This window comes from Leucoraja erinacea, chromosome 16 (genome assembly GCF_028641065.1).
Source record: "Leucoraja erinacea ecotype New England chromosome 16, Leri_hhj_1, whole genome shotgun sequence".
NCBI lineage: Eukaryota > Metazoa > Chordata > Chondrichthyes > Rajiformes > Rajidae > Leucoraja > Leucoraja erinaceus.
The window spans coordinates 28,768,216-28,787,409 of NC_073392.1; the positions used below are offsets into that span (position 1 = coordinate 28,768,216).

A 19,194-nucleotide genomic window follows, 5' to 3' on the forward strand; every position below is an offset into this window, starting at 1 on the left:
CGGTATAAACCAGCATCTGCAGTTCCTCCCTACGAATTATTATTATCATTATAGAAAAACACTGAACATTTGTTCTCGTTTATTATATTGTTTACAGAGTATCATGCTTACATATTCTGTTGTGCTGCTGCAAGTAAGAATATCATTGTTCTGTCTGGGACACAACACACATGACAATAAAACACTCTTGACACTATCTCACCTGCACTCGAAGACCTAATGAAACTTCAGCCGCCCGCGCCGCTTTATTTTTGTGCAGAACTGGGTCTTTATCAAATGTGAACAACCTGCGCGGGTTTTCCAGAGGGGCGGAGAGTTATATGGAATTAAATGGAGGAGATGGTGTGGCTGTTTGTTAGCCGCGGTTCGAGGGGGTGAATGGAGAGAGAAGGGGAGGCGTCACCCTGGGTGTAGGGGACTGGGAGGGGCGGCGCGAATATTGTATAAAAGCTCAATAGCGAGACAGGGGCGCCTCGCTCGCCCAATATCAGCCCAGGGATCGCCGGCCGTGCTTAAGCCGCCCAACCTTGGGATTTAAGCAGCAAAGTTTGGTGATCCTTGATGCCGGGACTCTCACTGAGACAAACTCAACACCTGTGACCACACCGACTCGGGAGGTGTTGGTTTTCCCACAGTATAAACAGGAAGAATTTGTCACATTGCAACACTTGAATTCTCACTATTCTAAAATAAAACCATGAAGGCTGCAACATCACTGACTGGAGCTCTGGACACGCTGCTCTTTTGGAATATTATTAATCTGTGGGGCGTGGGGGCTAAAGTGAACATTCCCAGACTCAAGCTGACTTATAAAGGTACGTGAATTAATGTATTGCCTTTACATGCATTGTATCTGTTGGTTTTCTTTCTCTTGGGTGCGCGGTGGTGGGGTGAGAGTTAGGTTGACTAAATACCCCAAATTTAATAAGTTGTACACTTCATGACTTTTAGACTGCTCGGGTTAAATTCGCAACACTGCATTTATAACCGGAATCGGATTTATTATCTAAAGAATATTGTGAGTTTTTAATGGAATTATTAATGATAAACGGATGATATATATCGCAGCAATCTGTGATCAACTGCCTAATGTAACCGGTTTGAAATGAATGAAATCGATATGAAATTGACCAGTGAATCTGCCTGATCTTTCAAGGATATTGGGTAAAGATTGTGATCGGACGCGGTTGTTAAGAGCTTTTTAGTTTTCTTCCTTTGATGATCTCTTGTTTATAGAAAAACAGATAATATTTTTTCCCACGCGACTACTATAAAGGGACAGTGTCAGATGGATGTGGTTAGTGTTTTTAGATCGGTCTGCCTCGCCTGACTACTTTAGTTTAGAGATATAGTATGGAAACAGGCCCTTCAGCCCACCGACCACACCTGTTCACGTGTTAGCCCACTTTCTAAGCTACACACTAGGGCAATTTCACCCGGGCAAATTAACGGGATGTGGGAGAAAACCTACGCGATCACAGCGAGAACGTGCAAACTCCGTATAGACAGCAGACAGCACCCGAGGTCAGGATCGAACCCGGCTCTCTGTCGCCGTGAGGCAGCAGCTCTACCGCTGCCGCTACTCCAACTATCAGAGTTGAGGCGTGACCGGCTGGGAAGGTGCAGAGCCGCCGGCACTCCAGACTACTGGGGAAGTTCTGGACAAGTGTGGGTCAGAGACGGACGGACCGGGGAAGTAGATTACAGAGAAACAGCCTTCAGTGAAGCTCAACTATAGATACACTACACTGAATGCCAAGAGCGCTGGCTGTCTGAAGTGGGAAAGGACGGACTGACTTTCCATTCCACGAAATTCCCCCGTGGTGGGGTGACACGTTTAGAGTGGCGAGTCCGTCATCTCTCCCCCAGCTGGTAACATCTGCATATCATCATTCCCGTGCACCGTCTAGAGAGAGAGAGAGAGAGCTTCCCACCTGAATTGTGCAGAGTCTTGCGGGCTCCTTAACACTGTATATCATTTCCCAGTGCGGTTGCATCTGCCGTTCCTAATTTGTGACGTGTTTAAAAATGAGGGTCAGAAGATGTAACGTTTGAACTGTGTGAGTTGGTGTTGGTGTGTGAGAGAGTGTGTGCGTGTGAGAGCATATGTGTGTGCATCTACACTTAATTACAGCGTGATTTGCCCTAATTTCGATTTAAATGGAGCAATTAGATTGTGTAGTTAATTGTAAGGCACTTTGGGACATTTAAAAGTAGTTTTAAAAAAAAGTGTTTCTTTCCCAATAAACCCCAACACAATTCACGGATGTGGAAACACATGATCCTGCAGAGGCTGGAACCTTGAGCAAAAAACAAAATGATTAGATAAACATGTTTCGAATGATATGGGCCAAACGCAGGCAGATGGGACTAGTGTAGATGAGGCAGGTTGGTCGGTGTGGGCAAGTTGGGCAGAAGGGCCTGTCTCCACTGTTGTTCCCTGGGGGCACCTCCTGCAGCCATCCTCGAGGACCTGGTAGACCAGACCAAAGATCTTATAGCTATAAGATCTTTGGACCAGACCCCGATTCCCACCGGGGTGATCTTGCAGAAGTGTATAAAACCATGAGGGGAATAGACAGGGTAGATGCACTAAGCCTTTGACCCAGACTAGGAGAATCAAGGACCAAGGGACATAGGTTTAAGGTGAAGGGGGAAAGATTTAATAGGAACCTGAGGGGCAACGTTTTTACACAAAGGATGGTAGGTATATGGAATGAGCTGCCAGTTGAGGCAGGTACTATCACAATGTTTAAGAAACATTTGGACAGGTACATGGACAGGATAGGTTTAGAAGGGTATGGACCAAATGCAGGCAGGTGGGATTAGTGTAGTTGGAACATTGGTTGACGTGAGCAAGTTGGGCATAAGGACCCAATTCCACACTGTATGACTCTATGGCGCTTTGTGCCTTTTTTGTAAACCAGCTTTGTCCAGTTCCTTGCTCCTACTAATACTGTTTTCACCGTATGCCCAGGGACTGGGTCAATTGCAGCTTTAACCCTTTTAATTAAAATGTTGGCTCCATCTGAACCACAAGGAAGAATGTTAATTTATTGTTATATACATCACGGTTTCTTGTCTGGCAACTGAACCATCAACAACTGGAGAGCGGTCCTGAGCTACTATCTACCTCATCGGAGATCCTTGGACTGTCTTTAATCGGAATTTACTGGATTTTATTTTACACTCAACATTGTTCCCTTTATCCTGTATTTGTACATTGTGGGGGGGCTTATTTGTAATCATGTATAGTCTTTCTGCTCACTGGTTAGCACGCAACAAAAACTTTACACTGTACATGTGACCATAAACTAAACCACATTGGTTTTCCCTAGGTACTCTGGTTTCCTCCCACACTCCAAAGATGTACAGGTTTGTAGGCTAATTGGCTTTGTTAAAAATTGTAAATTGTCCCTAGTATGTAGGATAGTGTGCGGGGATCGCTGGTCGGCGCGGACTCGGGGGGTGGGGGTTCAAGGGGCCAGTTTCTGTGCTGTATCTCTAAATTAAACTAAACTAAGCAAGGTGCCAAGCAGTTCGTGTGTACAAGAAGATCGCTGAGTAAAATCATCTTTGAATAATCTATTGGAGTGTTTTGGAAGAAGTAGCTCGTACTACAGCTGAGGAGGAACCAGTGGTTGTGGTGTGTGTTTGGATTTTCGGAAGGCTTTTGAGAAGATCCCACACAGATGGTTAGAATTTGTGGCCAATGTATGACATGCATTGTAGTTTGATGTGGAATGATGAAGACTGAGTAACCTAAAATGTTTGGGAAGGAATTGCAGATGCTGGTTCAAACCAAACATAGGCACACAATGCTGGAGTAACTCAGTGGGACAGGCAGCATCCCTGGGGAGAAGGAATGGGTGTGAAGAAGGATCTTGACCCGAAACGTCACCCATTCGTGTGTATCTGCTTACGTATACATGTATAATAATAATACATTTTATTTATGGGCGCCTTTCAAGAGCCTCAAGGACACCTTACAAAAATTTAGCAGGTAGAGGAAAAACATGTAAGGGGAATGAAATAAATAGTAGAGACATGACTAGTACACAAAGTAAATACAGAATTCAATACACAACACAGTATGAGGCAATTAATGCACAGATGAAAAGGGAGGTGGACGTGGGGCTAAGGGTAGGCAAAGGTGAAGAGATGGGTCTTGAGGCGGGACTGGAAGATGGTGAGGGACACGGAATTGCGGATCAGTTGGGGGAGGGAGTTCCAGAGCCTGGGAGCTGCCCTGGAGAAGGCTCTGTCCCCAAAACTGCGGAGGTTGGACTTGTGGATGGAGAGGAGACCAGCTGATGTGGATCTGAGGGACCGTGAGGGTTGGTAGGGGGAGAGGAGGTCAGTGAGATGTGGGGGGGCCAGATGGTGGAGGGCTTTGTAGGTGAGGATCAGGATTTTGTAGGTGATCCGGTGGGAGATGGGAAGACAGTAAAGTTGTTTGAGGACTGGAGTGATGTGATGCCAGGATTTGGTGTGGGTGATGAGTCGGGCGGCTGCGTTCTGGACCAGTTGGAGTCGGTTGATGTAGTTGGAGCTGATGCTATGTGAATGAGCACAGTGTATGTGAGTGTATATGTCCATGCCCATGTGTGACTATGTATATGTATATATATTTATCAAGAGTGTTTTATTGTCATATGTCCCAGATAGAACAGTGAAATTCTTACTTGCGGTAGCACAATAAAATATGTCAACATGGCATTCCGTAAACAATATAATAAACAAGAAAAAAGTTAAGTTTGTGTAATATATTGGTGTGTGTGTGTAAATAAACAAACAATAATAGTGCAAAAAGACAAAACCAATGCACCTAAGTGCACCAGCAACTAAGTCTATGGTAGACAAAAATGCTGGAGAAACTCAGCGGGTGAGGCAGCATCTAGAAACATAGAAATTAGGTGCAGGAGTAGGCCATTCGGCCCTTCGAGCCTGCACCGCCATTCAATATGATCATGGCTGATCATCCAACTCAGTATCCCGTACCTGCCTTCTCTCCATACCCCCTGATCCCCTTAGCCACAAGGGCCACATCTAACTCCCTCTTAAATATAGCCAATGAACTGGCCACAACTACCCTCTGTGGCAGAGAGTTCCAGAGATTCACCACTCTCTGTGTGAAAAAAGTTCTTCTCATCTCAGTTTTAAAGGATTTTCCCTTTATCCTTAAGCTGTGACCCCTTGTCCTGGACTTCCCTAACAGCGGGAACAATCTTCCTGCATCTAGCCTGTCCAACCCCTTAAGAATTTTGTAAGTTTCTATAAGATCCCCTCTCAATCTTCTAAATTCTAGAGAGTATAAACCAAGTCTATCCAGTCTTTCTTCATAAGACAGTCCTGACATCCCAGGAATCAGTCTGGTGAACCGTCTCTGCTCCCTCTATGGCAATAATGTCCTTCCTCAGATTTGGAGACCAAAACTGTACGCAATACTCCAGGTGTGGTCTCACCAAGACCCTGTACAACTGCAGTAGAACCTCCCTGCTCCTATACTCAAATCCTTTTGCAATGAAAGCTAACATACCATTCGCTTTCTTTACTGCCTGCTGTACCTGCATGCCTACCTTCAATGACTGGTGTACCATGACACCCAGGTCTCGCTGCATCTCCCCCTTTCCCAATCGGCCACCATTTAGATAATAGTCTGCTTTCCTGTTTTTGCCACCAAAATGGATAACCTCACATTTATCCACATTATACTGCATCTGCCAAACATTTGCCCACTCACCCAGCCTATCCAAGTCACCTTGCAGTCTCCTAGCATCCTCCACACAGCTAACACTGCCCCCCAGCTTAGTGTCATCCGCAAACTTGGAGATATTGCCTTCAATTCCCTCATCCAGATCATTAATATATATTGTAAATAGCTGGGGTCCCAGTACTGAGCCTTGGGGTACCCCACTAATCACTGCCTGCCATTGTGAAAAGGACCCGTTTACTCCTACTCTTTGCTTCCTGTTTGCCAGCCAGTTCTCTATCCACATCAATACTGAACCCCCAATGCCTTGTGCTTTAAGTTTGTATACTAATCTCTTATGTGGGACCTTGTCGAAAGCCTTCTGGAAGTCCAGATACACCACATCCACTAGTTCTCCCCTATCCACGCTACTAGTTACATCCTCGAAAAATTCTATAAGATTCGTCAGACATGATTTACCTTTCGTAAATCCATGCTGACTTTGTCCAATGATTTCACCACTTTCCAAATGTGCTGCTATCCCATCTTTAATAACTGACTCTAGCAGTTTCCCCACTACCGATGTTAGACTAACTGGTCTGTAATTCCCCATTTTCTGTCTCCCTCCCTTCTTTAAAAAGTGGGGTTACGTTTGCTACCCGCCAATCTTCAGGAACTACTCCAGAATCTAAAGAGTTTTGAAAGATTATTACTAATGCATCCACTATTTCTGGAGCTACTTCCTTAAGTACTCTGGGATGCAGCCTATCTGGCCCTGGGGATTTATCGGCCTTTAATCCATTCAATTTACCCAACACCACTTCAGATCTATAGATGCTGCCTCGCCCGCTGAGTTTCTCCAGCATTTTTGTCTACCTTCGATTTTCCAGCATCTGCAGTTCCTTCTTAAGCACCCAAGTCTATGTTGTCCAGAGCTTATTTGGAGGTTGGACATGTACATGTGTATCCCTGCGTGCATGTGGCTGTATTATTTGTGTGTCTGACTCTGTACGTAGGATGAATGCCAGTGTAAAGACACTTGTAATCCATTTCCTCACTTCCTCTTCCTTTTTTAAAAATTATTAATTTTGGCTGTGGATTGCTTTCCCGGTGGGCAATGGCACAAAATGCAATTCTTCACGAGCCTGTCGACTCTTCCGGTAACACTCGACCACTGAAGTGAAGTTTGTGACTCCCAATAGATGGCATAATGACTTCTTCCATGAGATGAGAAGTGCTTTTGCAGAGTGTGTTTTGCAGAGAGGAGTGTGAGGTGTGTGAGAGGGGGGGGGGGGGGGGGGGGGGGAGGGGGGGGGGGGGGGGGGAAAGAGGAGGAGAGGAAGAGGGGGGGAGGGGAGAGGAGGAGGGGGGGCAGGATTGTCCTTTGGTGCTCGTGAGGATCTGATTCTGTAGCATTCAGATTTATCCAGGGAAACTAAAGTTGATGGAAACATTAATGAATTCTATGATACTTTATCGTCATATGTACCCAGGTACAGTTCTAGGCAGAAATGCTTTATTTTGCATAGAACCCAGTAAAGTCATACAGCAGACCTCACCTAGGCAGGACACGGGTTTAGCCTCATTTCTGGCGCCAATAAAGTTACAAAAAGTTAATTGAGCAGTTTTATCTTCTGCTCTCAACAGGCAAACTAGGGCAACAGTCACACGTGGCAGCATTGCATGTGACTGTAACTGACAATGAACAGCGCTAGAAACCTGGGTTCGATCCTGATCTCGGGTGTTGTCTGTACGGAGTTTGTACGTTCTCCCTGAGTCCATGTGGGTTTTCTACGGGTGCTCCGGTTTCAAAGAAATACAGGTTTGTAGGTCAATTGGCTGCTGTAAAATTGTCCCTAGTGCGTTGGGTAAAACTAGTGTAGGGGAATGGCTGGACGGCGCAGACTCGGTGGGCCGAAGGGGCTGTTTCTACACTGCATCTCTAAAGTCTAAAGATTAAGATGCAAGAAATCCTTGGAGACATGGTCCTTTGGATTCAGACCCAACTTGCTCATAGAAGGTTGACACAATGTCTATGATCCTAACCTCCCTATCTGTTCATGGGAGCCTGCTGTGTATAAACCTGTACACAATCTCCTGCGTTAGGGCAGTTCAAATGATTTACTTTCCTGGGAAATTTAATATCCAAAGACGTGCAAGTACTAGGTAGGTTTGTAGTCCCACCGTCTGTAAAATTGTCCCTAGTGTGTAGGATCGAACTAGTTCACAAGTTCTAGGACCAGATTTAGGCCCATTAGCCCATCAAATCTACGCCATTCAATCAGGGCTGATCTCTCTTTCCCTCTCAATCCCATTCTCCTGCCTTCGCCCCATAACCCCTGACACCCGTACTAATCAAGAATTTGTCAATCCCCGCCTTAAAAATATCCATCGACTTGGCCTCTACAGCCGGATGTGGCAATGAATTCCTCTGGTTCACCACCCTCTGACTAAAGAATTTCCTTCTCATCTCTTTTCTAAAGGTAAGGGTGGTTGATGGTCGGCGTGGCCTCAGTGGGCCGTAGGGCCTGTTTCCATGCTGTATCTCTGAACTAAACTAAGAGGAATTCCCAAGCAACGGGGAATACCCATGGAGACCACTGTCTGCTCGCTGGGGCATAAGTATAAATGGGAGATAACCTTTTGTGAATTTTCTCTTCCTTTTGTGTTTGGCTTGCCAGCTTACAGCATTGCAGTTGTTGGGTGCAAGCCAAGGGCTAATTCATTCATTATGAGCAAGATGCCTTTTAATGCCAAGGCTTTCTAAATAAACAAACTGTTGTTGCATAAACTGGTGGTGTGTGTGTGTTAACGTACTGTTCCTGGACGCATATCAATGGTAGGTCACGCCGCCTCCCCCAATCCCCCCCTCATTCCCACCTCTGTACCAGACACAGCGGCCACACATATCCATTTGCAGGTTGCAGGGAATGGTGGAACGTGTCCCCTACACCTCCCGATCAGCATGGTTCAATGCACCAGAGAGAGGCGCAACTATTTACGCTTTCAACAGAGGACATGGAATTCCTTCAGCATGATGTGCTATTTAATGATGCAATTGTTGAGGCTAATGCCTGGACGTCTTAGTTACTTTGTTAATTCTAATACGTTTGTCTGTGGGCCTGGTGGGTCTTTGGTCTTGCTCAGATGGCCCATGGTTAACCTAGTTATGGTCAGTCACCTGTGATGACCCACTGAACTTTGCTAACAGAGTCATGGAGAGATACAGCATGGAAACAAGTCTTTAAGCCCACTACATCCACGCCAACTGTTACGGAAACGTTTACACTAATCGTGCCGGACCCAATTTATTCTCCCCATATTCCCCTCAATCTCCTCGCCGCCCCCACCCGACATCTAGGCCCAGATTCAGGGTCTGTTTCTTCCCAACTATTATCAGGCAAATGACCCATCCCACCAACAACTAGAGAACGGTCCTAAACTACTATCTACCTCATTTGAAACCCTCGGACCATTCATAATCGGACTTTACTGGCTTTATCTGGCACTAAATGTTATTCCCTTTATCCTGTATCTGTACATTGTGGACGGCACGATTGTAATCATGTATAGTCTTTCCGCTGACTGGTTAGAATGCAACAAAAAGCTTTCCACTGTTCCTCGGTGCACGTGACACTCAACTCAACGCAACTGCGTGCAAGGAGTAATTTATAGCTACCTACCCGTCCACACGGTTTATTTGGAGTATGGCAATGAAACCGTAGCACCCCGAGGACACTGGTGAAGTCACAGGAGGGACGTGAAAACTCTACACAGTCAATGCTGGAGGTCGGGATCAAACCCAGGTCAGTGGAACAGTGGGGGCAGCAGAGCTACTAACTGTGCCACCATTTTTCCTTCGCTCCATAGTTGCCTTACCCATTGTTCACTTTGTCAAAGCCCCCCCCCTACTGAAAGCTGACAATTCCCACATATAATTGTTATATAATTTACATTGTGACTCGGTAACAGGGAATTCATTGCCACAGACGGCTGCGGAGGCCGTCAAAGGATATTTGTAAGGTGGAGATTGATAGATTCTTGGTTAGTCTGGGTGTCGGGGGTTGTTGGGAGGAGAATGGGGTTGAGGGAAGGATAGTACGGCCATGATTAGACTCGATGGGCTGAATGGCCTAATTCAGCCCCTACAACTAATGTACGTATGAACAATGGAATGTCGCAATGGACTCCAAACTACCTAAAGTATAATATGGGTTTTTTTTCTTTTTTCTGGCCTTCTCGATGATTGATGGAAATGTTTAAGCCTACCGTATTCATAGAGAAGTTAAACTATTTTGCTTTAAAACACCCTGGAGTGTTCAGCTCTTAATTCCACTGTGTTCTCTGTATCCTTTCAAGCTTCCTCAGTAATGGCGTGACCATCCCAGCGGTCTATGTAACGTACTCCACTAATGTTTGTAACTCCATATTTGTTGTGCCATGTGTATTTTTTTTTTTATGGCCCTTTCATTAAAACGCATCTGATATATTTCCCAACGAGCTGCTAACTGCTGCGGCTCTCTGTAATTACAGGATGTGAGATGCGATACACTGTGACCCTCTTGAGCCTTGTTCTTGTGTTGTGTGTAGAACCGGCCTAAAAATCAGCAGAGGACAATAAATGAACAGCGGCTCGATTTATTGTCATTGTGTTCAGCAGGCCAGCCGCCACTAACAGTTACAGTTTGGGACACCAGCCCTTCTAATTCCACTCCCATTTATAACACACCAGCGCCAGTGATGCAAACTGTTGACTTTAGTTTAGTTTGTCATCACCTGTACAGAGGTTACAGTGAAAAGATTATTCTTTGGATTTTAGAGATACAGCATGGAATCGGACCCTTCCGCCCACCGAGTCCACTCCTTGCCGACCAGCGATCACCCCGCACTACAGGCCCAGAGCCTTCATACACTCCTCGTACATTAAGCCACAAGCTAGGGTATTGTCCGATTCACCTTTAGAGATACAGTGTGGAAACTGGATCTTCGGCCCTTCGAGTCCACACCAACCAACAATCACCTTGTACACTGGCCCTATCCTACACACTAGGGACAATTTACAATTAACAGAACCTAATTGACCTACAAACCTGTACGCCTTTGGAGTGTGGGAGAGCAACGGGAAAAAACCCACGTGGTCACGGGGAGAACTTACAAACTCCGCACAGACAGCTCCCATGGTCAGGATCGAACCCGGGTCTCTCTGGTGCTGTAAGGCAGCAACTGTACTGGTGCATCATTGTGTCTCCCTTTTGTTGTGTGATATAGAGTCAGCAGAAAGGGTATACATCAATACTATCAAGTTGTCTGCAGTGTGCCAACACAAGATAAAGGGAATATTGTTTAGTGCAAGGTAAAGTCCGATTAAAGATAATCCGTGGGTCTCCAGTGAGGAAGGTGGAAGGTCACGACTTGCAGATTCAATGTGAATCAGCCACTTGTGGGGAGATAATTCTCTTCGATATCATTTTACAAGGAATGGAAAAATGGGCAACATCAACGCAACAGGGGTCTGGCTTGCGGTGTCGGGCCTGGCTCCGAGACACAGTGGGGAAGGGAAAAGCCAGACAGTCAGAGTAATAGACTCATGAGCACTGACAGGACATTCTGTCTAATTGTACAGTTTAGTTTATTATTCTTGCATGTACTGGAGTACAGTGAAAAATAGAGGTGCCAACTCAGTGTAGCGGAGACCCGGGTTCAATCCTGTCTGTGGGTGCTGTCTGCACAGTCTTCCCTGTGGCAGTGTGGTTTACCACTTTGGTGATTTAGATTTCCTCCTGCATCCCAAAGGTTGGTAGGTTAATTGGCCACCGTAAATTACTGCAGATGTGTAGATGGGTGGTAGGGGGAGTTGATGAGAATGAGGGAAACAATGGGATTCGTGTAGCTTTAGTGTAAATGGGTAGACACAAAATGCTGGAGTAACTCAGCGGGACAGGCAGCATCTCTGGTGAGAAGGAATGGGTGATATTTCTGGTCAAGACCCTTCTTCAGACTTGTTCAAACTTCTTCAGTGTTTGATGGTCAGTGTGGACTTGGTGGGCCAGAGGGCCTGTATTTGTGTTGTATGACACTGTTACATTTTAATATGAAGAATTAGAAGAAGCAATATACTAGAGTCTTTAAATGGAAACCTGAGGGGTAAAGATAAACGGAGGCAGCGCCAGGTCCTGTCTCCTGTGGGGGGGGGGGGGGGGGGGGGGGGGGGGGGGGGAGATCCAGGTTCGCTGTTTGTAGAGAGTTGTACTTTCTCCAGGGCTGCCAACTCTCACGCTTTGAGCGTGACACTCACGCATTTCAGCCAACTCTCACGCTGACGACAGAATTCTCACGCTGACAGGCTGTCTTCAGTCCCTGCACAGCAAACATCCTATAGCGGAGCTGTAGCAGAGCTATAGGATCTTTGCTGCACAGTTTGTCTCTTTGCGCCACATGACAGTGATCTGTACGGATTGGGAAAGCGCGTCGGTCCCAGGCAGCGGGTGTCAGCGCTTTTGTGCGCTATCTGCGAGCGCTGCGCTTCTGGCTGCTGCGGCAACCTCGCTCCCTCCCTCCCTCCTGCCCTTCAACTCACACGGCAACGCCAACGCCACCAATCCATGCTGCACCTTCCCTGCCAGACTCCCCATTTGCGCGGCCGGGGAAAGAGGGAGGGGAGGGAGAGAGAAAGAAAAAAAGGGAGGGATGGAGGCAAAGAGAGGGGTGGGGAGGATAGAGGGAGGGAGGGGGAGGATGGAGGGGGGGAAGGAAAGGTGTGTGTTTGTCTCCCTGTGTGTGTGTGTGTGTGTGTGTTTGTCTCCCTGTGTGTGTCTTCGTGTATGTGTCTCCCATGCGTCTGTTGTCACATCATGGCCTTAGACAGGCCTGCAACTCACGCTTTGAGCGTGAGAGTCAGGCATTTCAGCCAATTCTCACACTGATGACAGAATTCTCACGCTGTCTTCAGTCGCTGCACAGTTTGTCTTTTTGCGCCACATCACAACGATCTGTGCAGTCTGGGGAAGTGCGTCAGTTGGCGGCTGTGAGTGCGGTCGCATCTCTTCTCTTCTCTTCTTTCTTGGTTGGATGTGCAGCCGCCGACAACATGAAGCAGCCGGAGATAAAACTAACCAGGTGAATCGGTTGTAAAGCATGGGGAGGACCACAATGAGGCCAAACATCTAGGACGGGGTTCGGCAACCTACACCTACCCCAGAGCCAACAGTGGACCATTGTGGGCTCCACCTTTCCTAGATCATTTTTGCAAATCCCTCATTCATTTGTTCTATTCACCTTCTATATCTTTTCCTTCCCCTGACTCTCAGTCAGAAAAATTGTCGTGACCTGAAACACCGCCCATTCCTTTTCTTCCGAGATGCTGCCTAATCCGCTGAGTCACTCCAACTTTTTTTTTTGTCAATCTCCGGTGTAAACCAGCATCTGCATTTCCTTCCAAAGCTCTGTCGATTGCAGCCTTAAATATATTCCCAGTTGCTCCTCTGGGACAGAGAATGCCAAAGCGTCCCACTACGTGTGAATAAATGTCTTGCATCTTAATCCTGAATGGCTGCCCCTTTACCCAGAACTCAGTATTCCTCAGCCAAAAAAAAAGTTCCCACAATTGTCTTTGTTCTTGTCTGTTTATTGATGTGAATTTGGTTTCCTCTAATTTCATAGTTTCAAGAAGAATTGTCTAAAGGTTGCGACTGGCTTAATCTGGCCACTTCCTAGATTACTACCCAGAATATTTCCACAGTACATTTCATAACATTGGGCACCCTAAAGCTTTCTGCAGCCAATGAAATATATACGTGTAGAAGTGTTGGATATGTAGGGTTGACTCTACACAAGGAGCTCCCACAACCTGCAAAGTAACAATAATCTAATCAAGCTTTAGTCAAGTGGAGTCTATTGTCATGTTCACAGGTAGAGTGAGGTACAGAAACAATCGACATCTTGTTTGCTGCAGCATCCTAGGGAGATAGACTGAGACAACATACAAAAACAGATGAAAGGTCCCGACCTGAAACGTCGCCTATTCCTTTTCTCCAGAGATGCTGCCTGACCCGCTGAGTTCCTCCAGCATTTTGTCTCTTATCTAACCGCATCTGCAGTTCCTTCCTACTCCTTCCCAGGTGGACTGCCGTCCCCAAATTATACAAGCGAAAAAACTGCAAATGCTGGAGACCAAAAATAAAAAAAAATGGAAATAGACAGCAGGTCGGGCAGCATCTGTGGAGAGTGAATGCTTCAGTTTGATAATCTTTCATCTGAATTCCACCTGATTTAGGGCAGTGGACAGTTTTCTCACAATTTAAAGTTAATATGAGAATATCCTCCCATCTGCTCATGTGTCAAGGAAGACCACTCCATTTGCCCCTACGTTAAGACAGCTCCCTCCACTTGCTTATCTGGAGATCAGGCCAATACATTTTCAGGTGAGAACCAGCCAAAGTATTCTTGGACCCTTTGGGCCCCATGGATATCCTTTGTGGAATGCTGGCATTGGAGAGGGTCCAGAGGAGAATGATCCCGGGCATGATTGGGTTAATGTACGATAAGCGTTTGACAGCAATGAGCTTGTACTCGCTGGAATTTAGAAGGATGAGGGGGGGGACTTTATTGAAACTTACCAAACAGTGAAAGGCCTGGATAGAGTGGATGTGGAAGAGGATGTTTTCTCTTGTAGGGGAGTATTGGACCAGAGACCATGGCCTCGGAATAAAAGGATGTCCATTTAAAAAGGAGATGAGCAGGAATTTCTTTAGTCAGAGGTTGGTGAATCTGTGGAATTCATTGCCACAGATGGCAGTGGAGGCCAAGTTATTGGGTATGTTTAAGGCATAGATTGACAGATTCTTCATTAGAACGGTGTCAAAGGTTACGGGGAGAAGGCAGAAGAATGGTGTTGAGGGGAAGAGATAGATCAGCCATGATTGAATGGCAGAGTAGATTCAACGGCCTAATTCTGTTCCTATGACATGAACTTATGAACTTCCGTGAAGCCACGTCAATTGGATCCAAATTGTCTGTCGAAAATGTGTGCAATTACCATTTGGGAGAAACACTTCTTCACTCTGCAGATTGGGTCTGTGAGAACTGCCTGAATTGTAACATAAAGCTAATTTCCTGTAATCATCATTTGCCAAAATCCTTGTCTGAATTCAGAACATGAATTGTAGGTGCCAAATGGTGAAACTGTTTCCTTGAAGCCACAATTGGCTTGCACTATCCTACCCGGGCTGCCATTTAATCTTAAAAGCAACAAACCAGACAGACGCCATTCTACCCCCTTTGAGCTGTGTTGCCTCTTTGAAAGAAAATCCAATTTGACCCAGAAAGTTTTGGATTTTTTTTTTTTCCAAAAGTTTAACTAATCTCTTTTTTTTTTTTTTAATGAGAATTCCCACCTAAAGGAAACTTGCACGAACTATCGCAACGTTTAAGAAACATTTAGACGGGTACATGGATAGGACAGGTTTAGCAGGATATGGGCCAAATGTGGTAGGTGGGACTAGTTTAGATGGGGTATGTTGGTTGGTGCGGGCAAGTTGGGTCAAAGGGCCTGTTTCCACACTCTATGACTATGTAAACGATGTTCTTGACTGTAAGAGGTCATGCAGCACATTACAGTCAATTAAATGATGTTGAAGCATAGCCAGTTTCTGCTCCCACAGTGTGATATGAACAGCATCACCCACTTTTTAAATGATTATGGTGAAGAGATTCGTATTGCTTAAGGCAGAACTCAAAGCAAAATACTGCAGATGCTAGAAATCTGAAATAAAATCAGAGTATAGAAACCAGGAACTGCAGATGCTGTTTTTAACAATAAAAGCCACAATGCTGGAGTAAATCAGCAGGTCAGGCAGCATCCCTGGAGAACATAGATATGTGACCTTTTGTGTCGGGTCCCTTCTTCGGAAGAAGAAACGTCACCTATCCATGCTCTCCAGAAATGCTGCTCGTTCCGTTGAGTTACTCCAGCGCTTTGTGTTATTTTGGCTAAAAGCGGAGTACACTGTCAGACTGTGGAGGGGAGCGCAGCAAATTAATCTCTTTTCTTATACATTATTTACCCTGGACCCAAATGAATTTCTTTGCAAAACCCCCAATTTGAATTTGCTCTGACAACCCTTTAATCACTCTGCATGCCCTTCCATCCAAGAATTTAGACCGTGACTCTAGTCCTTGAAACATCTGCTAAGGGGAACAACATTCCTCCGCCTAATCTGTCAAAATCATGAAGGGAGACAAATGAGGCCAAACACACATTGGAGGAACAGCAACTCGTATTTCGCTTGGGCAACTTACAACCCAGCGGTATGAATATTGATTTCTCTAACTTCAAGTAACCCTTGCATTCCCTCTCTCTCTGTCCTTTCCCCACCCTAGTCATCCTACTAGTTTCACTGTCGTCCTGCTTAATTTCACTGTTTGTATCCACTGGTTATCACCTTCTCCACAGCCAACAATGGACCATTGTGGGCTCCAACTATCCTTGATCATCGTTGCTGGCTTTGATTTGTCCTTTTGCAAACCTTTCATTCGTTTATTCTGTGTACCTTTTCAGTTTCCCTCTCCCCTGACTCACAATCTGAAGAAGGGTCTCGACCTGAAATGCCACCTATTCCTTTTCTCTAGAGATGCTGCCAGACCTGTTGAGTTACTCCAGCATTTTGTATCTACCTTCTGTCAAAATCAATCTTTGGGTGTCAAATCTTTTATCAACTTTTTTTTCTGGTCTATCCTTGTTCCTAAAGAACACTCTCAGAAGAGCCCTGAGTAGGGGTCATGCTCAGCGTTCACTTCAGCCTGAATCTTTCCTCAATGCTGTAAATATCAGTGCTCAAGTTCAAGTTCAAGTGAGTTTATTGTCATGTGTCCCTGTATAGGACAATGAAACTCTTGCTTTCCTTAAGCACACAGAAAATAGTAGGCATTTACTACAAAACAGATAAACGTGTCCATATACCATGATATAAATATATACACACACATGAATAAATTAACTGGTAAAGTGCAAATAACAGAAATGGGTTATTAATAATCAGAGTTTTGTCTGAGCCAGGTTTAATAGCCTGATGGCTGTGGGGAAGTAGCTATTCCTGAACCTGGTTGTTGCAGTCTTCGGGCTCCTGTACCTCTACCTGAAGGTAGCAGGGAGATGAATGTGTGGCCAGGATGGTGTGGGTCTTTGAGGATACTGCCAGCCTTTTTGAGGCAGCGACTGTGATAGATCTCCTCGATGGAAGGAAGGTCAGAGCCAATGATGGACTGGGCAGTGTTTACTACTTTTTGTAGTCTTTTCCTCTCCAGGGCGCTCAAATTGCTGAACCAAGCCACGATGCAACCGGTCAGCATGCTCTCTACTGTGCACCTGTAGAAGTTAGAGAAAGTCCTCCTTGACAATCCGACTCTCCATAATCTTCTCAGGAAGTAGAGGCGCTGATGAGCTTTTTTGATAATTGCGTTAGTGTTCTCGGACCAGGAAAGATCTTCAGAGATGTGCACGACCAGGAATTTGAAGCTCTTGACCTTTTCAACCATCGACCCGATGATATAAATGGGGATGTGGGTCCCCCTCCCCCCTTCCCTACAATCAGTTCCCTGGTGTTCCAAAGTGGCACAATCAGTTTCCTTGGTTTCCCCATGGTGATTGAGTGGGCCAGCGAACTTGATTGCGCTGGTTTGCTACCATACAGCAGGGGGCTGAGCACAGCCTTGAGGTGCTCCCATGCGATTGTTATCGAGGCTGACACATTTCTACGAACAGACTATTGGATGACGAGGATCAGTTGCAGAGGGATGCGCAGAGACCCAGTTCTGCAGTTTCCACCGTTTTGATCTGTTTGTGCCGAGCTGCGATGAATAACACGACATATGAGTTTTTGTTGTCCAAGTGTCCAGTGGTGGAGGCCAGCGGGTCCACCGTTGTTTGTTATCGTCCAGGGTAGGGAGTTGATTTGCTCCATGATCAACCTCGCAAAGCACTTCATCACCACCGGCGTTACTGCCACTGGTCAATAGTCATTGAGGCACGTCACCTTGCTCTTCTTGGGCACCGGTATAATTGATGCCCTTTTAAAGCAGGTGGGGACATCAGACCTCAGAAGTGAGAGGTTGAAAATGTCCGTAAAATCTCCCACCAGTTGGTCCGCACAGGTTTTTAGAACACGACCGGGTATGCCATCAGGACCAGGTGCTTTTCGGGGGTTCACCCCTCTGAAGGATTTCCTGACATCGGCCTCTGACTGATGACGCAAGGACGATATTTTTAAGACTTGCTAAAAATAAGGCTACGGAATAATTTGATGCAGGAAATGCATCCGACAAAATGAGACAATTAAACGCACTAGTTCTGTTATTGAGGAAGTCGTTTGTTGGATGTGGGAAGTGACTGGGCTGAAGGGCCGTGTCAGCAGTCTGACTCTCCAGCGGGGAGGAGGAATGGAATGGAAGCACGACGACACTGAATTGTCTCGTGTTCAACTCGGACACACAAGTAAAACTTGTCATGGAGCCAATTTCCAACTGAGAATATGGAGCTTTAGAAAATCCATTCAATCTACATCTGTCAAATACTCTGCAATCCCCCTGTGGGTTGGATGACCACATTTCATACTATTTCCATGAAATAGGCCATTCAACCCATCGAGTCCCTGATGGTTCTGGGAGCAATCCCATTCCCTCACTTCTCTCGAATACATCGTCTCTTATATGTGCACTTTAAATTTTTTTTATAGTCTTTGCACTAGAATCATAAAGTGCGTAAACAGGCCCTTCGGCCCAACTTGTCCACACTGACCGACAAGTCCATCTACACTAGCCCCACCTGCCTGCATTTGGTCCATATCCTTCTAAACCAACCCTGTCCATGTACTTGTCTAAATGTTCTTAAACTAGTTGAGATAGTATCTACCTCAACTACCTCCTCTGGCAGCACGTTGCATACACCCACCACCCTTTGCATATACAAAGTTTTCCCCCTACTCTGGATAATACATTCCGTGCATTCACCCGATCTATTCGTCGGGAATACAACTCTATAAGATCACTCCTGCACTCCAAGGAATAATGTCCTGGCCTGCTCAACTTCTCCCTGTAGCTCAGGCCCCCGGTTCCTTGAGCCCCGTAACTCGTCTCTGCACCCTTTTCAGTTTAACATTGTTCCTGTAACAGGGTGACCAAAACCTGAATAATATGGCAAATGCAATAAAAATGAACTGCAGGTGTTGGTACCAAAGATAGGCACAAAATGCGTGAGTAACTCAGCAGGGAAGGCAGTATCTCTGGACAAAATGTATTGCCTTTATCAACCTTTTTAGTTACTACTTCAAATAAAAAATCAGATTTGTAAAACATGACCTCCCACGTACAAAACCATGCTGACTATCCAAATGCATTCATATCATATCCCTCTGAATCCTCTCCAGTAACTTGTTCACAGGATTTCCCTTGCAGCCCTTCTTAAATAGAGGCACAACATTAGCCAACGTCCAGTCTTGTGGCACTTCATC

At 45.7% G+C, this 19,194-nt stretch overlaps 1 protein-coding gene across 1 annotated transcript in view; it reads left to right on the plus strand.

Annotated features, from left to right (window-relative positions):
• The first annotated feature begins 382 nt into the window (after window positions 1-382).
• The window catches only part of sema3bl (sema domain, immunoglobulin domain (Ig), short basic domain, secreted, (semaphorin) 3bl), a 139,975-nt gene continuing 121,163 nt past the window's right edge, over window positions 383-19,194 (plus strand). Inside the window, exon 1 of the mRNA XM_055648015.1 lies at window positions 383-815. Within this exon, the coding sequence (XP_055503990.1) occupies window positions 698-815 (118 nt within the window). The 5' untranslated portion in view covers window positions 383-697. The remainder of the gene's footprint in view (window positions 816-19,194) is intronic.